This window comes from Cordyceps militaris (genome assembly GCF_000225605.1).
Source record: "Cordyceps militaris CM01 unplaced genomic scaffold CCM_S00001, whole genome shotgun sequence".
NCBI lineage: Eukaryota > Fungi > Ascomycota > Sordariomycetes > Hypocreales > Cordycipitaceae > Cordyceps > Cordyceps militaris.
The window spans coordinates 1,512,471-1,538,639 of NW_006271969.1; the positions used below are offsets into that span (position 1 = coordinate 1,512,471).

Here is a 26,169-nt window from a genome sequence, read left to right on the forward strand (position 1 = left end):
TCACAATGCATTATAAAAAGAGTATTTGGGGGGGGGGTTGGAGGCATGTATTGAATGCTGCTGTTATTAATGCAGAGTTGCACTTCAAACAAGGCGCATGGCAGTGTACTTCCAGGTACGAGTGTCTGCTAGAGTCGCTGTACCTTAGCACCTAGGTCTGCACGGAGGCCTGTTTTTTGACAGAGCACTGGACACATTTTCCGTTCAACATCTGATTTTCCCTGATCACAACGCTGTCAGGTATCTAACACGGCTTGCAAAAGAAAAAAAAACTTTTTTTTTTAACACGTAATAGTAGCAGCCTGACAGTGCTGTGGTAGGGGAAAATTATACCTTCACTCACGTACAGTGAGTGGGTCATATGTACGACCTAGGCCTAGGCACGTATGTGAGTTGTCCGGAATGAGCCGTATGTATTAATGCGCCGCGCAACGATCCTAGAACCATTAAGACCTCTATCAAACTGTACTCAGTTATCTCTTCTCCAAAGTACCGCGAGTATTGCAAACGTAAAAGTCGCGGCTTTAGGGCGTGAAAAAGGCGGTACTATGGTGTCACCTGACTGCCACCAAACGATGCTTTGGGCGGCGGTTTGAAGCAGCTAAGAATCAACGCTAACCCGGATTCGTCCAGGCAGCCCCCAGCGTCCAGCCGCAAGTAAAAGCAGGAACCTCTTGCAAGCCATAGTTATCTCACCCTGCCTTAGTCACACCTGGCGACATCCCCATACCCGGACCAATTCGAGGCTCTCGACTCGAGGCACCGCTCTGCCACTCATAATCGTCTTCCATCGTCTCACAGCTTTTAATTCGCATCTTCGGAATAACAAGCAGTCATCTCCGACCGGCAAACCCTCTCGCCCCCCGCCTCCACGCCTCAGTTTCTGCCGTTGCACTGTCTGCGTAGCTGAGCAGCTTCTGTCGACCGACGACCTGGCCTACAGTCGTCGTCCCCCTCGCGAGCGGCGCACGCCTGTATCCAAGACGGATGATGGCCACAGAGCCCGTATTTCACAAGCTAGCTGAAGTTTCTGTTCCGCACCAACTGAGCAACGTGAGTGCTGCCCATGGCCACGGCACGGCGCCCGTTCGCGGTTTGCGCCAGCGATGCGTTTTCTCCAAACAGCTGGCAGCAGCCTTGGCCATCACGACACGCTGCACAAATGCTAACCCACCATTTTTCTCGTCTAGCTCTCCAACGGTGCCCAGAATGGCGTCGACTACTCTACTTTAAACGGCAGTTTCCACAACGTTGAGGACATAGCCAATAAGCGCATCACCAGTGTCGAAGAGCAACTACATTCCACCGACGTCAGTGTTAGCGGCGGTTCCGATACGGAAGCGTCACGAGCAAAGGATGGCGACAAGAGCCACAGCCGGACCGGCTCTGCCGCCAGGAAACCTGCCACGTTCAAGGCCGTCTCCGTCAACAGGACATTTCTGGCCGCCAAGGCGAACAGCTCGACTATAGCCTCAAAGACGACAGAACGACCCTCGGGCGGCTCAAGTACACCACCTCCCGGGTCATCAACACTATCGGCGTCTCGACCCAGGCTTGTCGTCAAAGCTGGCACCGGCGCTAGAGATTCGATGCCGCGTTTTGCTACCGTGAATGGCGGCAAGCCAGGGTCTGTGCCAGATGCGAACGCAGTATGGAACAAGAACCGACGTACGTAACACTGGCACTACGCATTATCTAAATCTAGCGTTTCGTCAGTTACTAACCCCAGAAACAGCGCCAGAGCCCAAGAAGTTCACCGACGAAGAGCTCAAGAAGTACGGAATTCATATGGCTAGTCGCCTTAATGAAGACGATGCGCAAGGGCAGAACAAATGGGCAGATATTGACGATGATGACGAAGACTGGGCTCCAGAGGCAATCACGTGGGGGGACGGAACAAAAACGAAGCTGCCACATCCCGATGAACACCCACCTCCTGAAGATGCCCTTCATGCCTCACAGGATGTATTTCATCAGAAGCATGAGATACCAGGACAAGCCCCCCAACCGGAGTACTCTGCACCAAAATATACTGGTCTACCTTCCGGAAAAGGTCTTGTGCTTAAAGGCGCCAGTCAAGACCGCCCTGCTCTCGTTGCGAAGCCGCCACAGCCACCTGCTCTCGCCAAATCTCCTTGGGCCCAGCTCCCCCCGGTTGAGCGGCCCCCGCAGCCTTGGAGTGAATCGACAGGCTCACCTCGAGGCTCTTACAAAGAGCCGTCACCGCTGAAGACGATGGGCTACCCACCCAAAGAGATCGCCGCAGATGATTTTAATCGTACTTCATGGAGAGATGGCCACGGCGGCAACGGTGGGCGCGAGCTCTACAACTCTCACTCTGGACGACTTGAACCTGTACCAGACCGCCGCGGATCCATGCTTTCCGACCATTCCGGTAGACAGCCTGCCGTTCTCCAGCGGCAAGCCATGGATCACCCAGAGCCATCCAGTGCTTTCCAAACTAGCCGAACTAACCAAGAATCGTCTTTCAACCGAAGAAGAGCATCCTCTACCGTCAGCGGTGGCAGTGGCCTTCTCCAGCGTGGCCCTCGCGGTGCTGAGGGATCTCAACACCACCCTGCAGACGAACATGGCCCCCGCCGGCCTTCCTTCTCTGGCTCAAATGAAGGTCGCTATCTTCAGCAAAACGCGAACGGCCCTAATCGCCAGCATGGTCCTTGGAATAACTTGGAAATCCCGGACGTAACCCAAACAGGGCACCCTATGCCAGAGGAGGATGATATTGAGTACCAGAAGAAGCTCATGAAGGAGCGCATCGAGCTTGCCCGAGCACGTCGGCAAGAGGAAGTTGCCCTGGAAGAAGCGGCGCGCAAAGAACGTATCCAGAAGAAGCTCGAGGCGCTTGGCCCAGCACCGGAAAAGAAGAACGAGAAGAAGGACAATGCCAGTCGTGACGATGCGAGGCCAACCCAAATTCATCGTCGTGAAGGGTCGATTGATGGGCAGCCCCCTCATCATTCAAGTAGTACCACTAAAGACGCGACAGCGAGACGTCTGTCGCAGAATCAGGAACAGCAACCTGCCGAACCATGGGTTGGTACCAGCCCCCGTCCAGACAGATTGACTACTTGGGCAGCTGGACATAATGGCCTAGGCAGGAATGTCTGGGGTTCTCCAGATAACGACCGTGGTCTTGGTAATGGAACATTCAATCCGGACTTGGGCCGGATCCCTGGCGCGACGGGCACAGCAATTCAGCCTACAAATGGCCCGCAGCCACTGTCATTACCTGCGGTGATGCAAGCAGCGCCCATCGGATCCCGGACTTCGAGATACGAGACCTCTGGAAGCGATCTTGCTAGTAAATGGGTTAGTGCTGTTGCCGATAACGACAAGAAGCTGAGTGCTGCCAGATTGGCCGAGCATGCCAACATGGATCGCCAGCTAGCGGAACGGGGTATTTCAGCAGATGATGCTCAGCCTGTGATCAAAGAAACTTGGCGACAAGTACATGCACCTGGCGATGGCACACGCCAATTGACGAATGCCACCGAAGTGCAGATGCATACCTCCAGTACCTGGAAACCTGACCCGCGCCATACGAAACAGCCAGGACCCGCGGCTCCTGCGGGCGTCATTGGATCCGCGCCACCCCATATGCTTACGCAAAACGCGAACGCCTCCTCACAACCGCGAACCTCTCGCTTCTTCCCCGCGAAGGAGCAGCGCCTTGACTCGCCCCCAGATACAATCAGGCCGTCTTCGCCGTCGGCTCCCCCACCTACAATGGAGGGTCATCCTGCATATGAGGGCGATGCCAAACGTCCTCATGTTTCGCTACCAAAGCCACAGCCTGTCGTGAAACTTCCGCCACTCATCACCCACCACCAGACGCCACTCAACCGACCGCAGTCCGCGTGGGGAAACAAAGGACAGATCAACGGCCGAGGACCTCAGCCGTATGGCCATCAGTCTCAACGAAGTGCGGAGAGCTCCCAAGAACAGTGGCAGGACCGTATCAACAGCCTACTGCATAAGGCTTCGCCTCCGAAGCCAACTATTGGACTCTACACTGTGAATGTTGCTAGCCGGTCTGGCTATGAGCACAACGGACCAGGAACTGCAGCAACAGTGGTCCTTCCCGGGAGTCCACGTCAACCCCAGCGAGCCGTATTTGCTTCAAAGCCTGCCGAATCCAAGCCTATGGCCGAAGAATGCTTTGAGGAGCAGGAGATGGGATCTCTGCCCATTATTCGATTTCCAAGCCAAACTCCTGATGCTGCCTGGCAACCCGTCGTGATTCAGTTCAAGCCTCTACCTAAGCGGTATCTTGTTCATGCCTCTATTATGGAGCCATTTCGGATCTCTGATGAGCACTCTGGTAACTCTGCCATGATCCGTGTTCATCTTCCAGGCATGCGGGAGCAAAAGACCGTCGCTGTTCTCCAAACTGCATCCCGTGGCGGCCGCGGTAACGGCAGACCGTCTCCTCGCCATCGTGGCGGTGGGCGAGGCGGCAAGCGAGACGTATCAAATGCTCACGGAGACTCGCCAACAAGCCACAGCCGTGGCAGCCGTGGAGGTTACCGCGGAAAGGCTTCCGACAACTGGAACCGCAATGCGGCCCGACCTCAGGCTCAAACGCAGCTCTCAGCTTAGTGAACTGTCCGGCTGATAGCTCTTTGAGCCTAAATTCTGTGCATTCAATGGCAGACATTATTTGTCATGGGACATGGTGTCTGTACAAAATAGTGCCACAGAACTTAACCCCAAACCATGATTACAACCCGCACCCGGCTGCGAAACGATGCTGCTATCGCACGGAGATTCGCCAGCAGATATGTACAACTTTGGAGTACTATGAACATGTGCTCATTCGTTCGAAATGGATCAATTGTGTCGGTTTTTTAGCTTGCACTGAGCGCTAGCCGCCCGTTATTCCGTCTTGAAGTTATCAATTCGGGCGTGGCGCTTTTTGTTTTCGCAAACCTGAATGCGATAGGACATGTTCTATTTTTTCTATGTCTTTTTTACTTTCTAAAGAGTTTTGATGTGTTGTTCCTCGCCTTGATAATTATGTGAACCGGAACAGGACAAGACTATTTTTTTGCTTGATTCCTCGAACTTTTTTCTCTCTGACACAATCAGCGTGTCCTTGAAGAACCTGGATATTGCTTGGGGGGTTAGAGCTTAGGCTGGAGCTGGGAGGGGGGGCAAGGCAGATGGATGGATGCATTGCGGGAGCTTTGAAACTATAACAAACGACTTGCCGCCTCGCGGGCGAGCTGGGAAGAACGAGAAGCGCATAACGGGGGGGCGAGGAAAGAAAGCTACGACTCTCGTCAATCCCCCTTGTTGCTTGTGATGTCGGTTCGATTAACATGGACACGTAGACACACAGACACAGACGCGACATTGCAGGAGAAGAAGCATGAGGAAGAATAGTTTTTGTCTTGTTACAATTGTAAAGAAATTTCACCAACGCCATCAACTTGTACTTGAACCATTGGTTGTTAAAAGATAGGTCCGTATGTTCTCACATCACATGCATCCATCACAAACAAAGTTTCCCAGAACCGCCCTCGCCGCATGTCATAATCCGTAAACAAACCGAAGAAAACCATTCACCACCAAAATTACAAAAAGAACACATGCAAAAATCAAGACTCATAATACCTCGCTCGTACTCCCACTGCCGCACCCACGGCCACCTTAAAAGTCCTCCACGGCGCAATTGGGGTGGAGGACATAGACAATGTTGTCGTCGACGGCCGATGACGTGGCGGTAGAGCCGGCGTCGGCGAGCGCCTCGCCGCGGAGGGCCATGAGAATGTTCTCGCGGACCATCTTCTTGAGGACCATGGTGGCGAGGGCCTGTTCGGTGTGGTAGTCGTCCTCGCCAGCGAGCTCGGCCTCGACCTGCTCGAGGTACCAGGTGACGAGGTCCGCGCCGGGGACGCCGTCGCCGCTGCCGCTCTCGTCCGAGTTGACGCGCTGCACAAAGAGGTTGACCATTTTGATGTACTTTTCGTAGGTGATTTTGCGCTTGGTGCGGGTCGACGTAGAGGTGGTGGTGGCAGTGGCGTCGGCATCGGCGGCATCGGCGGCGGCGGCGATGCTCTCCTGCATAGCAGCGTCGGCATCGTAATCGTTGTCATTCTCGACATCCATGCCGGAGGCGGCGGCGGCGGCGCGACGGAGAGTGTCGCCGCTCTCGGGCGGCTGCTCCTCGTCCTCGCCGCCGTCCATCTCGACGTCGTCGTGCTCGACGGAGATGATGCTCTGGCGGAGCAGGTTGTACGCCTCGACAACCATTTCGGGACTGATGTTCTCGACGCAGTTGACCTTGGCAATGGCCTCGGAGAGGCGAATCAGGCTCTCTAGCTGACGCACCGTGATGCGGTACGAGTTCTTGCCGATGCCGCCCTGGGCGTCGTCCTGGCGCAGCGCGCGGTACTTTTCGACGAGCACCTCTTTGGACTCTTCGGTGAACTCGGGCCGAAAGGTGCGCGCGAAACGAATGTAGCGCTGAAGCTCCTCGGTACTGAATTCGGGCGCCACGGCCTCGTCGCGGTTCTGGTGGATGTTGACAATGTGGTTGGCCAGGTGGCGGTCGACCTGCTCGTTGCACTCGTCGAGAACGACGAAGAAGAGGTCGAAGCGCGACATGATGGGCGCCGACATGTTGATGTTGGAGCGCAGTGTGGCCTTGCGGTCGTAGCGGCCGCCGACGGGGTTGGCGGCTGCGAGGATGCTGGTGCGCGCGTTGAGCGTCGCCTGGATGCCGGCCTTGGCAATGGAAATGGTCTGCTGCTCCATGGCCTCGTGGATGGCTACCTGGTCGCCAATGTCCATCTTGTCAAACTCGTCAATGGCGCAGATGCCATTATCAGCGAGCATGAGCGCACCGGCTTCAATGGTAAACTCGCCCGTCTCTTCGTCCTTGATCACGGCAGCCGTCAGACCGGCGGCTGATGAGGCCTTGCCAGACGTGTAGACGGCGCGTGGGGCAAAGGAGCAGATGTACTTGAGGAACTGGGACTTGGAGGTGGACGGGTCGCCGACAATGCAGATGTTGATGTCGCCGCGGAGTTGCATGCCTTCGGCTGTGGTCTTGTGGACACCAGACATGAGCTGCAGCAGGAGACCTTTCTTGACGACTTCATGGCCATACACCATGGGTGCAATGGACTGCACTAAACGGGAGTATATGTGGTCGCCGTGCACCATGGCTCGGAGATCTTCGATTTCGGAGGGGTTCATGGATGCCAGAACAGTAGCTTGAGCGTCTTCGACGCTTTGCTCGTCGTCCGGGTCTTTGTTCTGGGTAATGGCGGCGATGGCGTCCGCAGCGCCGGCAGCGGCAGACCGGCCAGCCGAAGTGGTATCGGCACTCACCATGCAGGCGAGGAAAGCCAGTCTGTACGTGAGATCGCGGACACCAAGAGACTTGAGACCGCTGATGCCAGCACCACCAGCCTCGCTGCCTCGAGGTGCATTACGGTCGTCACGCACCGCACTGGGCTTTAGGCCTGGAAGCCCCAGCTGGCTCACGTCGGGGACAACGATCAAGGTGCCGGTAAAGATGCACTTTTCACCAGCCTTTGCGCGGTCGACGATTTCGCCACGGAGAATGACATCCATGGTACGGGGCATGGAGCCCGTGGGGATCTCGGCGCTGTTTTCCTGAATGCGCACCTTTTGCCAGTCAACAAAGGTACTGCGGCGAATATCCAGCTGCCAGGCCACGCGGTTTTGGCAAGTGACGTTGGGGCACTGTGTGGGTTCCGTATAGCGAAACGTCTGCTCGACGTTTTGCACGATGGCGCGACAGGCCTGGCAGAAGAAGGTGGCGAGCGACAGCTCAGGGCGGACTTCCGAGGTGCGAGTGACGGTACCGGATATGGAGAGAAGCTGGCCAATATTGGCGGCGCGGAGGCTGCGGACGCGCGAGACGAGCGGCAGATTGTAAAAGGCGACGGAGAAGAGCTTGTCGGTCTGTTGGTGCTCGTTCAAGCGGTGCGTGGTGTTGGACTGGCTGTCAGAGCCCAGCTGGCTCGCCGCCGAGGTGGAAACGGCGCTGGATCGGGAGGTGGCTTGGCGGTGGTCGCGGTAATATTGAGGCTCGTACTTGGCGATGAGCTCGTTGAGGGCGGCTGTGATGAAGGGCAGAAAGCGGTAGTACTGGCGGATGACACCGTCGGCCAAACTGCCATTTTCCCATGACGCAAGGTGCTTAAAGTCGAGGTAAAAGGTTGACAGCGAGTATGTGCGCATGTTTCTTATTTGCGTAATGTAGTGTTTATCGGTGGTGACGGCGCTGGAGGCCGGGGCGCCAGAAAGGACGGGCTCTTCCACGAACCTATGTCAGCCGTTTGTCAGTATCAATACGCTCAAGAAATGTGAGTTTGGGTAATAATTCTGACCTTTCGACGAAACTGGCAAATGCATCCTGGACGAGGACGCCAATGCGGTCCTGCACGCGTGGGATGTGGCCCTGGCCGTTGCTGCGGGCGGTGCGCGGCATCTGGTCGTCGGCGAAGCCCTCGGTGCCATCGTCGCTGGGCGCGCCGAAGCCCGGCGACGCCGGTCCGAGAGGGCGCGCGCGCGCGGACGTCGGGAGGCTCTGATTTCGCCGGTTCGCTGCAACGGACGGCGCGTCCGACATCATGTAGCCGGCTTCGCTCGAGAGCACCATGGTGTGCGTACTTGGGTGAGCGGTAAGCGCTGCGTCTGTCGGGTTGTGATGGGATTATATGCAAGCAAGGCGCAAATGAAAAATATCAGCAAGCTGACTGGTGGTGAGATATACCAAGGGTCGTAGACGATTTCTGGGGGAAGAAGCCAGGGAAGCTAATGCGAGTTGTGTGAAATGTGATGGGGTGAGGAGTGGTGGAGGGTGGGACAGTGAGAAGCACTTTACGCGGAAACGCGTCAGAGACGCGTTCGAGGGGCAGTGATGGACGCGACTTTAATTGATTTGGACAAGGGCAGAAAACGTGGGGCACGACAGCATCGGTAAAGGGTGGTATGAGCGTCAAAGAGGTTCAGTTTGCAAGGAAAGTATTGCGTCGAGTATCTTTTGTCCATGAAATCAAATCATGGATCTCATTGTTGCTATTCGGCCGCTGTCGCAGAACGCCAGAGTGCCCAATTGGCGATGGATCGCCCTGTAGAGTACCGCGGCAATGGCAATAACATTGCTGTAATAATGTCTATAATAATGGTGATAATGTCTGTATAGTGATTGTCGGGTATCGCAATTCCTTCTTGCGCATATTTACACGGCGGCTATGGCAACTCTAGAGGCTGGCGTGGTAGTAAGGCGACAGCTGCACCATGTACCCCAAACGAAATCGCCTGTGCACATGTAAACTAGGTAGCCAGATCATAAGCTGGGACTCCGATTCTGCAGATAACCCGGCATCACCTTCTACTCAGGAAGCAGCACGGAGTTCTGTATAGCTCTTTTTTATCATGTATATCAAAAGGATCGCTCTCATTTTGTCTTGTCGTTGTCGTCGTCTTCGAAGCCGTGAATCTGTTCCGGTGTTAGATGCCCATCGCAACAGCGCCATGCGGGGATAAATACAATATTTACCTTTCCAGATACTTGTAACCACTCCTCGACGCTTCGTACATAGGGGTCTGCCGCCGCAGAGGCCATGGACTCGTGGGACCAGATCACCATCTCATCAAACTCGCCCGTTGCCCGCATCGTGCCCACGGTCTCCATGGGAACAGCGTCATCGTTGTTTCTTTCTTGGTTGTCGGTAGGCAGCTGTCTTTCGGTTTTCAACGCGTCGGCGGTGCGCTCGACGATCAGGCCGCGGTAGCCTCGAGGTAGTGACAACGTTTTGCCGTGCAGTTTTCGGCCGCGAAAGTATGCTTCTTTGCTATTATCTATAGGAGTAGTGGTGCGTAAGTTGATGTCTGTATTGTTTTTTTTTTCGCTCTTTTTTCGGAATTGTTGTGGCAGTGAGCAAAGTAGTTACCTGTGCTGTCTGTTGGCTTCCAGTATGCGCCGACCGGATCAACCAAGCCATCGTGATGGATGCGACAGGGTAGCAGATTGGCTGTCTGCTTTTTCAATTCGCCGCCTTCTTGGACGGATAACATCGGAGGAGTGCTCATTTTGAAACGAGTCAGGTGTATCATTAATTATGGCCAGTTTCCCAGATTGTCGTTGCATCTGCGGGACGCGCCAGACCAGCGCGTTTTGGCCGACAACCTGTCGACCCCACTACTAAGTTACCTGTGGCGCAGGCCACCCAATGATGGGATTTTCTCAAATACCTTCAACAAACTCGACGGAGAAGCCACTCGAATCCTTGTAACATCATTTCTTTCGGTTTGCCTGCGGCCTGCCTGTCTGCAGCTTACTGTCTCGAACTTCTTTTTTGAGTGGCTTTTTGTGCTCAGGCTTGTGTGCTGTACAAGATGATAATAACGCTCGCCCGTCACACCGATGTCGCCAGCCTCTCTGTCCTGCGACCCCGACTCCTACGCAATGGACTCTCCCGGACAACAAACAGCATGCTCTCGGCAAACCAGGCCGATACTGCGACGGCAGAGCCAATCAACCCGAATCCAGCAGATGCGTCCAGGTCTCCGTTTCAGGAACGAATCGTAACCCGCGGGGTCTTGCCCAGAGCTTGACATCAGCTCGGACGCTATGACGGCGGCTCGTTTACGAATGGTATCACCCGGTAACATGGACAGTTTCAGGGACGAGCACTGTTCCGGCCGACCAAAATGACGGCGCCCAATGTCTGATACCAGGGTAGCGAGTTCCCTGCAAGACGTCAGGAGCCAGACTGCCTGAGGCGGTTGGGGGTCGCACCAAAGCCTTGTCGTCAGCCTGTTGAGCGAATCACAAAAATTCCGCCCAGCCGCCACTAACTATCAATTCGCCGGTACGGATACTTTTTTTCTCCTTGCATTGCCGTCTTTCCATGACGCTTTGGAATCAATTTTAGCCACTAGAACCCCATCCTTTCCCACTTCTCTTTTCCTTGTCTGGTAAGGTCGCTGTTGATTCCTCCACTCGGCTTACAGCGGTCCCGCCGGGCGATTGGGGCGACCTTCTTCCCGATCGCAGCCTGTGCCAGCCAAAGCCCACATCGCTACCGCAGCCATCCTATGCAAAGAACATCCGCGCTTTGGCGATGCGTTACCCTATTCGTATCATGGCCAATTTTCTCCGGGGATCGTTGAGGGCCTGTGTCCAAACCGGTTTCCCCTCCCAAGCAAGCAGGGTTCCCACCACCCCCCCTCCTCCGGTGACTTTGTTCCAATGTGTCGGAACCGTTCACTGGCCCAGTATATTAACCGTCGTCCACCTCCCACTTCCAGGACTTGTGTTTCTGTGCCCTTTCGTAAACAAGAGTAGTCGCTAAGGAGACCCTGGTTTGTTCTGTGCTGCGATTGCCGTTGAAGAAACAATGGTCTCGTTTCCCTCACTGCCTGCTGCCATCACAACTCCGGCAACCCGCGCCGCGGAAGCCGTTCGAGGTGTCATTGGTGGTGTTACATGGACGCCGGCCCTCGCCCTCGCACGTCCGACACTGCTCTCTGTCCTATCCAGGATTGAGATTGGCACGCTGCTGCTGGTCGACGAACCCGCGGGCACTCGCCATGTCTTTGGCCAGAAGCTCGACGGCAGCGCGGATTTGTCCAATGTCGAGGCCAGCGCAACTCGCCGTGTCACGACAGTGCCTCGAGTCGAGGTGATTATCAAGAATGACGCCTTTTGGATGCGCTCGTTTCTGTTTGGCGACATGGGGTTTTCCGAAGCTTATATGCTCGGCGATTTTGAGTGCCAGGATTTGACGTCCTTCTTCCAAGTATGAGACGTATTCATTTTGGGCCCGCACAGCAGCTAATGACGTACAGCTTTTTATCATGAACCGAGATCAATTAGGAAACGGCGCGACTTGGATATCAAGTATCTCGGCCGCCATTTCGGCCGTCGCTCGTGCTAATAACGCGCTCGGTAGCGCGCTCCTCAACATCTCGGCACACTATGATATCAGCAACGACATGTTTGCCGCCTTTCTCTCCCCCGACATGACCTACTCCTGCGCTGTGTGGGACCGACTGCATGATATAAAAAAGACGGACAGCAACGAGTCCCTCGAAAGTGCGCAGCTCCGAAAACTGCAGCGTTTCGTGGACGGCTGCAAGATAAAATCTGACGACCATGTCTTGGAGATTGGCACCGGATGGGGGTCATTCGCAATCGAGGCTGTGTCTAAGACAGGATGTCGTGTGACCAGCCTAACGCTATCTAAAGAACAGAAATCACTCGCGGAAGACCGGATAGAGGCTGCCGGGTTGCGGGACCGCATCACGGTGCTATTGTGTGACTACAGAGAGCTCGAGCTGCCCGAAGGAAAACGCTTCGATAAGATTGTATCGATTGAGATGCTCGAGGCCGTTGGGAGGGAGTACCTAGCGACATACTTTGGCTGCATTGACAGGCTTCTCAAGGAAGACGGTGGTGTCGCCATGTTCCAGTGCATCACAATGCCCGAAGGCCGAAGCGATGCATATGCGAAAACGGAAGAGTAAGCCCGCCTTTTTATGCTTGCTGTATTACGCTCATCGCTCATATTTCTATAGCTTCATTTCGCATTACATTTTCCCAGGCGGCTATCTCCCTTCCACGACGGAGCTGCTCAACCACATAACTACACAATCCAAAGGCACACTCGTCACCGAAAACATTGAAAACATTGGAGGTCATTATGCCAGGACGTTGCGTTTATGGCGCGAGCAATTTATGGGCACCTTTGAAAGCAAGATCCGCCCGGCTCTTCTGAGGCAGCATCCTGACATGACGAAGGAAGCCGTCAATGTTTTCAAGCGCAAGTGGGAGGTGAGCGGGACAATCATAACCCATGCACGACGTAGCGGGTGCTAACTGTTGGCAGTACTACTTCACCTACTGCGAGGCAGGTTTCATTTCAAAGACTCTTGGCGACGTCATCATCACTGTAGGACGTGAGCGAACACTCGAATTCATGGAGGGCATTCCCCTGTAACGGCCGATCGACAGCGACTGCATTTTGGCACATTTCTTTTTCCATATAGTGTTTATCTATTTAATGCATTTTAGGGTATCGAGATGCAGCTTACGTATATACACGATCTGTCTGCGCTGTAATAGATTCTGGCAAGACAAGAAACAACATTTTCTACCGCTTCTTCTTTTTCGCCTTTTTCGTATTCGAGCTGCCTGGCACCGCTGGCTCCGGCCTTGGCGTATACCGATTGGCGTGATCCACGTCAAACTCGGACTTGTTCCTCCTAAACAGCAGCATCGTCACGCGCGCATCCTCCAGACTCGAGTGCGCGCCGTCCTGTATCTCCACATTCAGCAGCATCTGCGCAAGCACGCGCAGCGCCGGCTTGCGCCCGTGTGCGTGCCGCTTGAAGCCGCCGTGTCTGACGGTGTCGCGGACGTCGCGCGGCGGGTGGCTCAGCTGCAGCGCCTCCAAGTCATGCCGGACGTCGTGGCCGATGAGGACGCGGCCGTCGAGAAGCGCGGCCACATCCTGCTGGACAGTCGCAAAGGTGCGCGCGCCTCGCATGTCGCGCGGGGCGATGCCGCTGACGGGCGTGCGCCAGTCTGTGACGGGCTGCCGCGGCCGCACGTACGAGTCGTAGACTTGGCGGCCGTGAAAGTCGACGAGGCTGACGCGGGCGAGCGCCGAGGCGTGCCCGCCGGGGCCGACGCCGACCATTTCGCAGTCGATGGCGACGTACTTGCCCAGCTCAAGGCCGGGCGTCAGGCCCCGGTTGACCTCGTCGTCGCGCGTCGACAGCACCATGGAGCTGTCGCGGGCGCCGAGCTGGTACGCCTCGGCGAGGGCCTCGGGGGAGATGCCGCCGGCGGAGGGACCCCAGAGGGCGGCAGAGGGGCTCACGCCGTGCTTTTGCTCACCCCGGGCGAGCGTGCTCTGCGCGGCACCCATCTTGCCGCCGCCGATGCCACCGACTCTTTTGGGGATCGATTCCCGCGGTCCCTTGATTGCTGTGGTGCCCGAATTGCTGACGCCGCTGCTCTTCGGCTTCTTGGCCTTGGTAGGAGCGCTGGTTTCGTCGTCGGCTTTGCGCTTTGCGCTGGGCTTGGACGCTGATTCGGCCTTGAGCTTTGCCTGGAGTTTCTTCCAGTTGGATGATAAGCTGGCCATGATGAAATATCGGGCTGTTAATGCATGGTGCTGTTTTGGAAAGTTTACTCTGCGGGTGATGGTAGTTTGCCAAACCTGCATTGCATATGGTTCATATATTAGAATTCATAAAATCTCAGTTTCGGGCGGCGCGCCAGCCAAAGTGGGCCACTCATCCGATTGACGGCAGTTGACTTACACGAGCGTCTTCGAAGGAACCTTTCTCGTACTTTGTTCCAAGTCTGTCAATTTCCGACAAAAGAAAAAAATGCCCGTCAATATATTCTTCATCATTTACGACAAGCAAAATTTCTTTGGACTGAGAGAAGCACACAGGGTTTCGAGCCATTCCGCGCCATCGCACAGGGTGGTGATAACAACGAGAAATCTGGATTGAGTTCAGCGAGAGGCTTTTGGCAAGGGACATTTATTATTTAATTTGGAGTCGGAACATTTACACCGGTGAGATTTCAACAAAGTAAAGGTGAGTTGTTGCAGAAGGTTGGCGCGTGCCAGTTTACCTTCGGTCACTGGTGGAGGGGTGCCTTGCCACCGCCTGCTCAACTCGTCGCCAGCCGCCACTTAAATACATTTTCTGCCGCTATGCAGCACCCAGAAAGTCATCCTCTTCATCTCGTTTCCATCACACGCGCATCACATCGTAGCCATCATTATCATCACTTTTATCCGCGCGCCAACCGCTTTTTGCCACCATGACTGCGGGCCCATCCAACGGCGAGCCTGCCGTCGGCGCTGATGTGCCGCGCCTCAAATCCTTTGCCACGCCCGACACCCTCGCTACGGGTGTCATTGCCTGGGTCAAAAAGGACGGCCAGCCGCGTCGCGCCGAGATTCTGAGCATCAAGCAGACCAAGAGCGGCAAACAATTCTACTGCAACTTCGACAACTTCAACAAACGTCTCGACGAATGGGTGCCCCTGGCGCGCATCGACCTGACCCAGGAAGTCGAGTGGCCGAACCCGGACAAAGACAAGCCCAAGGAGGGCAATAAGAAAAAGGTACCCTCGGGCGCGATCAAGAAGGCGGCCATAGCCAAGAAGAATCAAAAGCGACCTGGAAAGCGAGAGGATTCGATAAAATCAGAAGTGACGACACCCCATCCATGGAGCGACTTTGTCGAATCGCAGCGCAAGTCTGCATCGGTCGGCCCAGATGCCGATATGCAGGCGGTTGACAGCACCGGACCGGGCACAACCCCCGCACCGACGCCAGCAGGTGGCGAAGATATGGATATCGACGAAAAAGAAGAGGAGAAGGAGGAGTTTAGCCGCGAGGATGAGATTGAAAAGCTCAGAACATCTGGCTCCATGACGCAGAACCCGACCGAAGTCTCGCGCATTCGAAATATATCCAAAGTCCAGTTTGGAAAATACGACCTGTTCCCCTGGTACTTTTCGCCATATCCAGAGTCGTTTAGTGGCGAAGATATTATATTCATCTGCGAGTTTTGCCTGAGCTACTATGGAGACGACTTCTCGTTCAACCGCCATCGCCGCAAGTGCACGCTGCAGCATCCACCTGGAAACGAAATATACAGAGATGAATACGTGTCATTTTTCGAGATTGATGGCAGACGCCAACGAACATGGTGCCGAAACCTGTGTCTAGTCTCGAAAATGTTTTTGGATCACAAGACGTTGTACTACGATGTCGACCCATTCTTGTTTTATGTCATGGCTGCGCGGACCGAAAAGGGCTTTCCCTTTGTCGGATACTTTTCTAAAGAGAAGGAAAGCGCGGATGCCTACAATGTTGCGTGTATTCTGACACTACCCCAATACCAACGCAAGGGTTACGGCCGACTGCTCATCCAGTTCTCCTATGAGCTATCCAAGATTGAAGGCAAGCTGGGTTCGCCCGAGAAACCGCTCTCTGATCTGGGACTTTTGAGCTATCGTCAGTACTGGGCCGAAAATATTTTGGACTTGTTGGTCGGCGCGTGTGAGCGTGGCGAAAAGGTAACGATTGAGGCGATTTCATCGGCACTAGCGATGACGACTGTGGACGTGGAGCATACGCTGCAGGCCATGAAGATGCAAGTGTACCACAAAAGCGACCACAAGATTGTCATTCCGGAGAAGTTGGTTCAACAACGAGAGAAGCGACTGCTCAAACCAAGACGGACGCTGGATCCCGCCAAGGTGCAGTGGAAACCGCCCGTGTTTACAGCATCTAGCCGCACATGGGGATGGTAAACGCAGGCGCGACCTCTCAATTTATAGCAGGCGATTGAGTTCTTAGCATATGATGAATATATGATGATACCCATTTCAATCAAGGATACGAGTAGTGATGGCAGCGACGCAATAGTTCGCGCTCTGCCAGCTACATAGGTATTCTTTCAGCCTTTCAGGTTTCTCCTTTTCCTCCGTTGCTGTAACGAGACCAATATCAAATATCCGGCAAGTATATTTCGAAACTGTCAATATATCATGAGCTGGATTTATGTAAACTATCCACATAGTACCACCTGCTGCGATGTTTGGTCCCCGACAGCTGCTAATACCGGGTAGGTCAGCTAGTGCAACGGCTGCCCACTATGACGCGCTACTGAAGCCACGCAGCCTCGCCTAGGTAATCAACTTATTTGGCTGCGACTTCCAAGATCTCCTTGCCGATTAAAGTCCAGTTGCTGTTGATTTCTTCAAACCTTGACACCGCAATCACAGACGCCAGTCGGCAAAGTTTCCGCTTCGCACAGTTATTGCCTAATATATCCTCTGCTGCCGAAGATAACGCCGCCGACTTCCTCCCGTTTTCAACCAGCACCATGGCTGCGCGGTGGCTCGCCGGTTTGCTGGTCGCCGTTATTGCAATTCGTGTCGACGCCGCCGACAAGCAAAAACAAGCGCCCCTTAATAAGGCGGCCTGTCCCAACTATGCCAGCTACGCCACCTTTCCACAGTACGTCTCTATACATGCGGTGCGCGGTTCAAGACGCGAGGAGGAAGGCGAGCAGCTCGCGACAGCTCGTCGTTGGCACGCAGCTAACCCGTGGACAGTCGCCCTCTGAGCACCGGCAAGCTGCAGCTGCCCTTCCAACGACCAACCGCCGAATGCCGTACGTTTCACTCGGATGCCATTGAGGCTGTCATCCACGATGTCACCTCACGCATGACGGACGCGGACCTGGCCCGGCTCTTCGAAAACGCCTTTCCCTCGACCACGGACACGACGGTCAAGTTCCACAGTAAGGAAAAAGACCAGGCTTTCGTCCGACTGACGGGCTCGGACTGGGCCGCCGACGAGGACGCCTGGCACGGGCCGCAGAGCTTCGTCATCACCGGCGACATTATTGCCGAGTGGCTGCGTGACTCGACCAACCAGCTACGCCCGTACCAGGAGCTCGCCGCCCAGGACCCGGCCCTCTTTACTCTCATACTCGGCGCCATCAACACCCAGTCTGAGTACGTCATTGCCGCACCGTACTGCAACGCCTTTCAGCCGCCGCCCATCAGCGACCTGCCCGTCACGGCCAACGGCCAGGAGGACGTTGTCTACCCGGCCTATGAGCCTAGCGCCGTTTTCGAGTGCAAGTACGAGCTCGACTCGCTCGCACACTTTCTAAAGCTTGGCAACGACTTTTACGAACACACGGGCTCGACCGAATTTGTCACCAACCGGTGGCTGTTGGCGGTCGCGGCCGTCCTCGGCGTCCTGCGGGAGCAGTCGCAGCCGACATTTGACAACGACGGCAAGTATGTGCGCAACAGGTACACCTTTCAGCGCACGACCAATACGGGCACCGAGACCCTCAACCTGGCCGGCGTGGGCAACCCCCTCAACGACGGCACCGGCCTCGTGCGCTCCGCGTTTCGCCCCAGCGACGACGCCACGATTCTCGGCTTCTTCATCCCGGCCAACGCCATGATGTCGGTGGAACTGGGACGTGCTGCGGCGATGCTGAGCAAGAGTGGCAAGGGCGCCAAGGTTGGAGCGGAACTGGACAACTGGAGTAAGACGATGCGCAAAGGTGTCATGGAGCACGGCATCGTTGAGCACAAGACCTTTGGCAAGGTCTTTGCGTACGAGGTGGATGGCTTTGGCTCGTCCATCATCATGGATGATGCGAACTACCCTTCGCTACTGGCTTTGCCTCTGATGGGCTTTGTCGAGGTCAACGACACTGTTTACCAGAATACACGCAAGATGCTTCTGACCAAAAAAGGAAACCCATACTACCTTACAGGAAAGAAGTTTAAGGGTATTGGAGGTAAGAACAAACACACCGTCATCGCAGTCAATAATAGCGTCTCTAACATATTTTGACAGGCCCCCATATCGGCTTGAAGAATGCCTGGCCCATGAGCTTGCTGGTCCAAGCCCAGACATCCGACGACGACGAAGAGATTATGGAGTGCATCAACATGGTCCTGAGCGCGTCTCCTAAAGGCCTTGTCCACGAAAGTGTCGACGTCAACTACATTGCCCAATACACGCGGAGCTGGTTTGCTTGGGCCAACGGCGTCTTTGCCGTCACCATTCTCGACTTGGCCAAGCGCAAACCACACCTCATCTTTGGACCTGGTGCAGAGCCCTACCATATCGGTACAGCTTCAGGAAAAGCATAAAAATTGCTAGAATAGAAACGACTTGAATGACATATCCTATAATTCTCTACCTACTGTTTGTGCTAATACCCACTCTGTGATCGAAACACTACACTCAAAAGTAAGATGGACGGCTACAATACTCTTACATGTTGCAGTCAAGCAAACGGCGATTGCTTAGCGGAAGTTGACGACGTATTTGCACCACAAATATATAGATTGAATTCAACTGTGTATATACCTTCTATAATACCTGTCTGAAATAATTTACTGAAAGTGCTTGGTAACTAGGTAGTTCAATAAGTGAGACAAACTCGAGGGTTAATGTGCGGCGGGAGAGGCACATCCACAGTGCGCGAACCCCCCAAAATGGAACGCGGCACTGCAACCCATGGGAGACACCACGTTCACTGAACAAACATGTCACCGCTGCCTCACCGGTGGCTGTGAAGATACCTGCGCCCGGCTACTTGAGACTTTTAGATGATCGATCCGTTTATTTGACTTGCTCTCAGCTGCTTCCTCCCACCTGAAGCAGTTTGTTTGAACGCGACAGCCACCTCGCCACTATGGGCGAGCTTGCCGACTTTCTCGCCCAGAATGACGCCGCTTTTCGCAAGTACGTTGCCTGCTTTCCCTCTGCACTACGCTACTTGTACCCCTGCAATTAACTCGTGCTAATCCTGCTCCTGTTCTTTCAGAGCCAGACTGCCCGCCCTATACGCCGACTTTCGACCACAGCGAACGCTGAACCCCGATGGCTACAGCGCCAACGTGACAGCATGGCGGCACGCGCTGTCGCTACTGGCGAGCCGCGGCCTCCTCTCCCAAGGCGCCAACGCGAACCTTTTCATACTCGATCTGGACAACTCGCTGCTGCGGCGGCTCGAGAGCCGGCAGTTTGGGCAGCCGCTGGCCCTGGGCACCGTGGTGCGTGAGTCCGTCTCCGCCCGCGCCATGTTCCCCGTGCCGGCGTTCCTGCAGGCGCAGCAGAGCGTTTTCACGCGCAGCTGGACCGGCGTGCCGTGGGCCGTCGTCGGCTGGACGCTGCGGCAGATGGGCCTCGTGGACCCGGCCCGCGGCGACGACACGCTGCCCGCGGGCCGGTACGTGCTGTTGGCCAATGTCGAGGCGGCAACGAAGCAGTTTTGCGACATCATGGCCGAGCACACGTCCAAGTTTGACCGCGTCTTCACCAAGGCGCAGTTCCACAGCACGTTTGGCGCGGACCTCGTCCCCGGGCAGCGGCTCTCCGGGGCCGACGTTGACGTGCTGCTGCGCTACCTGTCCCGCGACAAGGGCCTCGTGGAATACGACGGTCGCATCGTCCGCGTCAAGGGCGGCGTCGACGGGGAGCGGACCGAGACGGGCATCACAGACGACGACCGCGCCATTGCCTCGCTCAAGGATGTCACGCTCAGGGTCAAGCACCAGGCCGACCTGCTGAGCGCGCGCATCGACGAGCTCGCCGCCGACGCCAAGCGCGCCCTCGCGCGCAACAACAAGGTGTCGGCGCTCGCCGCGCTGCGCCAGAAAAAGGCGGCCGAGCAGACCCTCGCGACGCGCTACGCGACCCTCAGCCAGCTCGAGGCGACGGCGGACAAGATGGAGCAGGCGGCGGACAATGTGGACATTGTGCGCGCGCTGGAGGCGTCGAGCGGCGTGCTGCGGAGCCTCAATGCGCAGGCCGGCGCGCCGGAGAGGGTGGATGCCGTCATGGACGAGCTGCGCGAGCGCGTGGCGGACACGGAAGAGCTCGCGGCGCTCCTGGCCGAGTCTACGGGCACGCCGGTGGACGAGGGCGAGATCGACGAGGAGCTGGCGGCCATGGAGCGCGAGGCCGCGGAGACGGAGCAGGCCAAGAGCGCGGACAAGGACAGGGATAGGATGGATGCGCTGCCCGAGGTGCCGGCGGAGGAGCCGGAGAAGCAGCCTACGAGGGAAAAGTCGCCCACGTCGGAGACGGGCATTGGGAAGCTGTCGCTGGCGGAGTAGATAGGCAGATACTGTGTGAGATTCCATATATAAACAGGTGCTATCTCTGGACGAGACTTGCACAGGCTGTAATATTAATGCTATATTCATATCATGCAATCATTTATATACTGCTGCTGCTAATAGTTTGCAGCTTCAAGTCCTGTCGTCTTCGAAGCCCCGCCAACCAAAAACTCCGGCCCATTTGTATGCAGAAACCCAAATACCACCCGCCACTCCTAATATGCTTGCCGTCCCAGCCGAGTGTAGTAAGTCGGGTTATAAATACTGCTCTTGCAGGACTGCATTGGCTTGACTGGACGGTGGCGCCGCCTGCTTTTCTTCCTCTTCGTCTGCGGTGGACATGTCAGCATCCGCCGTGTCGCGGACTGGTGACGCGGGAACCTCTTCCCGATGCCGCTCATCTGCGCTCTCCCCACCCTGCCTGGCTTTGTTCTCCGCCTCTTGCTCCTCCGCCGCCTCTCCGGCCTCCTCTGTCTTGGTCTGCGCCGCGCGCCTGCTCCGGCGCGCGTCCGCAATCAGCTCCTGAAACGAGCCCTCGTGGGCCGCCGCCCACGCCGCGCCGTCAAACGCCTTGTCCTTGATGACCGCTGCCGCCGCAGGCACGGCCCGGCCCTTGCCGCCCTGTGTGCGCTCCCACACGTCGAGATCGCGCAGCAGCTCGACGCGCCGTCGTGGGCGCGCGGCGTCGCAGTTGGCGTTCCAGATCGTGAGCCACTCCCGGTGGCGCCGCTCCAGGAGCGGCCGCGGCCCCTGGTGCGCGATGCCCATGTCGGCGAGTTTCTTGCGCAGCGCCGACTCCTTGAACATGGAGTAGCTGAGGGATGGGAGCCGCTCGAGCGTCGTTTGCTGCCGGCGCTGCATCTGGCCGGTCGGCGGCGGCGGCGGGGCGTCGTTGCTCGTGGGTTTTCGTGGGATCGTGTTGGCGTCGGGGCCGGGGCACGACTCGAGGTGGGCAAAGACTTGCCATTCTTTCATGCGCCGTTGGCACATGGGACAGGGCACCAGTCCGTCGTCTGCGAACCCTCTGGTTAGCCCTTAGTTGCGGCACGACGGTGGGGGATCAACGTACTATTGTCTGGTTCGAAATCCTCGTCCTCTGAATCCTCGACTACATCCATACTCGGCGCAGGTGGTGTCACCTCGGCACGGCCGCTCAGCCTGGCCGAGGTCCGTAGGCGTTTGGAGTGCGACTCGGGCTGTGCATTCCCACCGTCGTCGTCGGCCCTCCGTTTTGTCGGCTGCTTCTTCTCGACGCTGGCGCGGCGCGCAAACGCGAGTGCGTCCTCTCTCGCTTCTGAGAATGCGGCGACGGTCTGCTCCATGGACCAGTTGCTCCGCAGCTTGAGCTCCTGGTCCGTGGCGCGGCACAGCGGGCACTTGCTGTCGTTGGAGAGTGCCCGGCGGATGCATATCGAGCAGAACGTGTGCGCGCAGGACGTGATCATGGGCGTCCGGTAAAAGTCTTTGCAAACCTCGCATCGCAGGGCCGATTCGACCGCGGCCAGCCGGGAGAGCGGCGTCGAGAGCCAATCGGTCGAATCTGCGACGTCGTCGACGGGCATGGCTCGCGGCGCCGTGAATGAGAAGATCTCGATAATATCCCGGGCACAGAGGGTCCTTGGGTGGCGTTTTACGCAGTATCGGCTACTGCTTACTCCGAGAGTCCGAGAGCTGCCCAAGATATTCGCAGGCTGCGCAAGGCCGATTTGAGGTGGTTTAAAGGCCGACGGGCGGTTGAGCTCGATTGACGACATGACAATTCGCGTCGCGTAAGTGGGCACTTTACTGGTAAATCGATCCACTGTAGTGGCGGATATTTAGCGGAGCATGCTCACTGTTAGCCGACCAAAACGGTCCTTGTTTGCGAGCTTGGCGTCTCTTATAGCGGCCTTATACAGCGGCCTTTTCAGTGGCAGAATGCGATAGTGTCACGTGCGGACGCGTTACACTTCACGCGTCTCTTTCTGATCCGTTGAACAAACCTGTCAGCTTGTCGCGGCAGACCCCAATTGCTGCTACTTTACACGACCCTGAATTTTCATTCGACTTTAAGATGGAAGAGCACAACAAATTTCTTGCCGATCGCATACTGAGCGAGGAGCGTCCAGTACGTCGTGTATTTGCAACTACCAGATTTCCCCATTAACTGGAGCATAGATTACCTATCGCATACTGAGCCGCGCATTGGAGGTACATGTGAACACGGCAAAGGAGTATGTGCAAGGCTTTAATATCTCTGATTTGATTACTTACTCCAGTCAGAATGCTCTTTGACTACTATAACTACCAGAATGCGCTGCGTCCTGATTCCGTCCATGCCACCTACTTGGTCTCTGGAGTCAAGGATGCCCTACCGCAGCCCGATATGGATGTTGAGATGGACAACTCTCAGCCCGATGATCTCACTGACAAGGTCCCTACAATGACAATGACTCTTGTCAGTGATGACAAACTCAAAGGTGCGCGTGAATTGATCGGTTCTTGCCCTCGCCTTGCTCACGATTGCTCAAGGAACGCTCTCGCAATACAGCAAAGTCATAGCCATCCATATTTACAGCTTGGCCCCCAACCCGCAAAAAGACTATGTATTGTTGGCCGATGTGGCTAAATCCATTTCTGAGTACTCTACAAGCGAGGATGCTGCCACCCTGTCTAAGAAATACGGTACCATCTACAATCCTCACACCCGGCGGAGAGAACGCAAAAAGGGTGTCCCTGCGCCGCCCCCTGCACCAATCGTCGCTAAAAAGACAGAACCTACCGCAAAACCTGTCGCAAATCCCACTCCTGCTCCAGCTCCCGTGAAGAAGGAACCAGCCCCGAGCGCGGCAGTAAAGCGAGAGACCCCGTCATCCAGCTCCACAAAGAGCGCGCCGCCCCCCAAAAAGGGTAGCGCCGGCGGTATCATGCAGTCCTTTGCCAAGGCGGCGTCTAGGCCGCCAAAGCCCAAACCGGCTGTGAAGAAGGAAGAGGATGCAACCATGGCTCTTAGCGATGATGGCGAAGCTGATGCTGACGATATGCCTGCTCCCAAGAAGACTGTTGCTGAGACGGATTCCTTGCGGCAAGCAAAGAGAAAACGCACAGACGACCTGCGACGTATGATGGACGAGGACGATGAGGAGGAAGAGGAGGATGAGGAGGAGGAGGAGGAAGAAAACGAGCCAGAAGATGCCGAGATGGAAGAGCCCGAACCTGAACCCGAACCCGAACCAGAGCCGGTCAAGGAAGAAAAGAAAGAGCCAGAGGAGGTCGCCGCTACCTCATCGAATGGCCGTCGGCGTGGTAAGCGCCGCGTGATGAAGAAGAAGCGAATCTTGGACGACCAAGGTTATATGGGTAAGCTACTGACTTATGATACATCCACAGTCAAGATTCTAACAGAGAACCAGTTACCATCCAAGAGGCCGCATGGGAGTCATTTTCGGAGGACGAGACGCCTGCGTCGACGAAGAAGGAAAAAACAAGCTCTACACCCGCGTCTTCTGCTGCAAAACCAAAGAAACCGTCAGCAGGTAAAGGCTATCAAGGAAACATCATGTCGTTCTTCGGGAAGAAATAGCCGGCGCATGTGTAATAATGAAATCAATTTGGCTTTTCATTTCTTCCCCTTTCAGCTCTCTTTATCCTAGTGAAGGCAAGTCCCATCTATACAAATTGCTTCTTGTCGTCACTTTTGCCGAGTAGCGTTTTTTCAAGAGCCTTGTAGTGCTCCTTGTCCTGTTCGATCCGCACCAATACTTTTTCTAGCCTCTTGACGCCCTCTTCCAATTCATCCTCGGGCAACCACGAGAAGCACAGCCGAAAATGATGGTCAAAGAGCGTCTTGCTCTTCTCCTCGTGCACGGTGAACATGTTGCCGTGGCCGATGATGACATTCTCCTCCTCACTGGCCACGCGCGCGACCAGATCGGCCGAGAAGCCCGGCTTCAGCTGCAACCACAAGAAGTAGCCGCCAAAGGACTGGGCGCCGGTCAGGCTAGACTCGCGGCGCGTGACGCCGTGCGGCGCCAGGTGTCTGCGCACGGCGTCGAGGAGCCGGCGGTGGCGCCGCTGCAGAGCGGGCCGCAGGACCTGCTCAATGTTGCGCTCCAAGGCGCCGCTGTCAACTAGGTCGGAGAGCATGCCGGCGCACAGCTGGCTCGGCGCGCCGCCGGACTTTGTCGAGCCCGTGCTGGCGAGGCCGGCGATAAAGGCCGGCGAGGCTTCCGCCCAGCCGGTGCGGACGCCGGGGCCGGAGATTTTGCTAAAGGAGCCGTTGCTGACCGTGTGGTGGAAGCCGTCGGGGTCGTTGGCGGCGCGCGGCATGGCGAGGTCAATGTCGCAGAGGCGCGGCAGGTTCATCTCGGGCGGGCGCTCGACGGAAACGGGCCCGTCCAGCGGCCATTGCAGGAAATCATAGACGTCATCACAGATAACGAGGGCGTCGTACTTGCGCGCCAGATTCACCAGAGCCTCGCGGCGAGCAATAGGCATGGATTTACCCGAGGGGTTGGCGCACGTCGGCACGACGTAGATCAAGTGCCGGTAGAACTTGCGTTTGGGGTCAGGCAGCTTGGTGGGCTGCCGAGAACTCTGTCAGTCAAGAAAACCCGAAGCGAAAAGAAAAAAAATAAAATAAAAGGATTCAATGAACGAACCTTGCCAAAATCTTTCCCCTCCTCTTCCCGCTCCAAGGCCAAAATCTTACTTTCCAGAGCGTCGACGTCGACGCCGTCTTCGTCCTCGGGCGTGGCGCGCACGCGGCCGGCGCCGAAGCCGGCGTCGCGGAAGATGGGGACGGCGAGGTGGTAGACGGGGGCGACGGCCCAGATGGCGCGGGTGGCGTGGGCGTCGCTGAAGCTCTGCAGGACGCAGGCGAGGTTCTGACTGGCGCCGCCGGTGATACAGAGCCGTGCGGGGTCCGGAGGCACGCGGTAGTGGCGGCCGAGCCAGGCGGCCAGGCCGCGGCGCAGCGGCGCGTACCCCTCGTCGGCGCCGTACTCGAGCAGCGGCGTGTACACGGCGGGCTGGTCCCTGCCCAGCAGCCGCTGGCAGGCGGCCGCGAGCTGCGCGGCGGGGAGCAGCTCCGGGGCGGGCCAGCCGCGGAGGAGGTTGATTTGCTTCTTTTGCATGAGGATGGCGACGAGTGCGGGTGGCTGCTGTTGCTTTGCTTCGGCACACGGATCTCAGACGATTCGGGCTAGAGGTTGTTGAAGAGCTAACAAGGTTCTTTGGATGGAGAGGCGGGGGGGCTGTGAAGCAAACTAATTATTACAAAGTATAATCATTGGTTGGGGCTTGAAAGCCCGCCCACCAAGACTCCGAGCCCTCAGCAATCGTTATTAAAGTCCGGCGTCCCGTTCCGAGTTGGTGGCGGCCAGCGCATTATCCACCTCTCCGCTTTCCACCGAGGCTGCGGACCTTTGTTCAAGTCCGAACTGCTCTCTTCTTTGCGTGCTGGGAGACTGCCTCTTTTCCCG

At 56.3% G+C, this 26,169-nt stretch overlaps 11 protein-coding genes across 11 annotated transcripts; 6 read left to right on the forward strand and 5 right to left on the reverse strand.

The window, feature by feature from the left end:
* Positions 1–990: 990 nt before the first annotated feature.
* Positions 991–4,620, forward strand: CCM_00417 (uncharacterized protein; the record flags this gene model as incomplete). The annotated part of the gene is made up of 3 exons (XM_006665577.1): positions 991–1,053; positions 1,191–1,668; positions 1,736–4,620. 3 exons carry the CDS (start codon positions 991–993, stop codon positions 4,618–4,620), a joined length of 3,426 nt encoding a protein of 1,141 aa, XP_006665640.1.
* Positions 4,621–5,673: 1,053 nt separating this feature from the next.
* On the reverse strand, positions 5,674–8,659 carry CCM_00418 (DNA replication licensing factor mcm6; the record flags this gene model as incomplete). Its single annotated transcript, XM_006665578.1, has 2 exons — positions 5,674–8,312; positions 8,353–8,659. The coding sequence occupies 2 exons, from the start codon at positions 8,657–8,659 to the stop codon at positions 5,674–5,676; spliced, it is 2,946 nt and encodes a 981-aa protein (XP_006665641.1).
* An 801-nt stretch (positions 8,660–9,460) lies between these two features.
* Positions 9,461–10,095, reverse strand: CCM_00419 (ribonuclease H2 subunit C, putative; the record flags this gene model as incomplete). Its single annotated transcript, XM_006665579.1, has 3 exons — positions 9,461–9,502; positions 9,563–9,894; positions 9,957–10,095. The coding sequence occupies 3 exons, from the start codon at positions 10,093–10,095 to the stop codon at positions 9,461–9,463; spliced, it is 513 nt and encodes a 170-aa protein (XP_006665642.1).
* Positions 10,096–11,405: 1,310 nt separating this feature from the next.
* Positions 11,406–13,007, forward strand: CCM_00420 (methoxy mycolic acid synthase 1; the record flags this gene model as incomplete). The annotated part of the gene is made up of 4 exons (XM_006665580.1): positions 11,406–11,807; positions 11,857–12,530; positions 12,586–12,841; positions 12,897–13,007. The coding sequence occupies 4 exons, from the start codon at positions 11,406–11,408 to the stop codon at positions 13,005–13,007; spliced, it is 1,443 nt and encodes a 480-aa protein (XP_006665643.1).
* A 153-nt stretch (positions 13,008–13,160) lies between these two features.
* CCM_00421 (exonuclease, putative) lies at positions 13,161–14,159 on the reverse strand (the record flags this gene model as incomplete). Its single annotated transcript, XM_006665581.1, has 1 exon — positions 13,161–14,159. One exon carries the CDS (start codon positions 14,157–14,159, stop codon positions 13,161–13,163), a length of 999 nt encoding a protein of 332 aa, XP_006665644.1.
* A 692-nt stretch (positions 14,160–14,851) lies between these two features.
* CCM_00422 (histone acetyltransferase ESA1) lies at positions 14,852–16,354 on the forward strand (the record flags this gene model as incomplete). Its single annotated transcript, XM_006665582.1, has 1 exon — positions 14,852–16,354. The coding sequence occupies one exon, from the start codon at positions 14,852–14,854 to the stop codon at positions 16,352–16,354; it is 1,503 nt and encodes a 500-aa protein (XP_006665645.1).
* A 575-nt stretch (positions 16,355–16,929) lies between these two features.
* Positions 16,930–18,730, forward strand: CCM_00423 (DUF1237 domain protein; the record flags this gene model as incomplete). The annotated part of the gene is made up of 3 exons (XM_006665583.1): positions 16,930–17,063; positions 17,162–18,372; positions 18,432–18,730. 3 exons carry the CDS (start codon positions 16,930–16,932, stop codon positions 18,728–18,730), a joined length of 1,644 nt encoding a protein of 547 aa, XP_006665646.1.
* A 548-nt stretch (positions 18,731–19,278) lies between these two features.
* On the forward strand, positions 19,279–20,704 carry CCM_00424 (Snf7; the record flags this gene model as incomplete). The annotated part of the gene is made up of 2 exons (XM_006665584.1): positions 19,279–19,328; positions 19,411–20,704. The coding sequence occupies 2 exons, from the start codon at positions 19,279–19,281 to the stop codon at positions 20,702–20,704; spliced, it is 1,344 nt and encodes a 447-aa protein (XP_006665647.1).
* Positions 20,705–20,962: 258 nt separating this feature from the next.
* On the reverse strand, positions 20,963–22,269 carry CCM_00425 (DNA repair protein (RadR), putative; the record flags this gene model as incomplete). The annotated part of the gene is made up of 2 exons (XM_006665585.1): positions 20,963–21,720; positions 21,777–22,269. 2 exons carry the CDS (start codon positions 22,267–22,269, stop codon positions 20,963–20,965), a joined length of 1,251 nt encoding a protein of 416 aa, XP_006665648.1.
* Positions 22,270–22,970: 701 nt separating this feature from the next.
* CCM_00426 (DNA polymerase subunit Cdc27) lies at positions 22,971–24,269 on the forward strand (the record flags this gene model as incomplete). Its single annotated transcript, XM_006665586.1, has 3 exons — positions 22,971–23,166; positions 23,219–24,046; positions 24,082–24,269. 3 exons carry the CDS (start codon positions 22,971–22,973, stop codon positions 24,267–24,269), a joined length of 1,212 nt encoding a protein of 403 aa, XP_006665649.1.
* Positions 24,270–24,355: 86 nt separating this feature from the next.
* Positions 24,356–25,821, reverse strand: CCM_00427 (aminotransferase, putative; the record flags this gene model as incomplete). Its single annotated transcript, XM_006665587.1, has 2 exons — positions 24,356–25,282; positions 25,348–25,821. 2 exons carry the CDS (start codon positions 25,819–25,821, stop codon positions 24,356–24,358), a joined length of 1,401 nt encoding a protein of 466 aa, XP_006665650.1.
* Between the last annotated feature and the right edge of the window lie 348 nt (positions 25,822–26,169).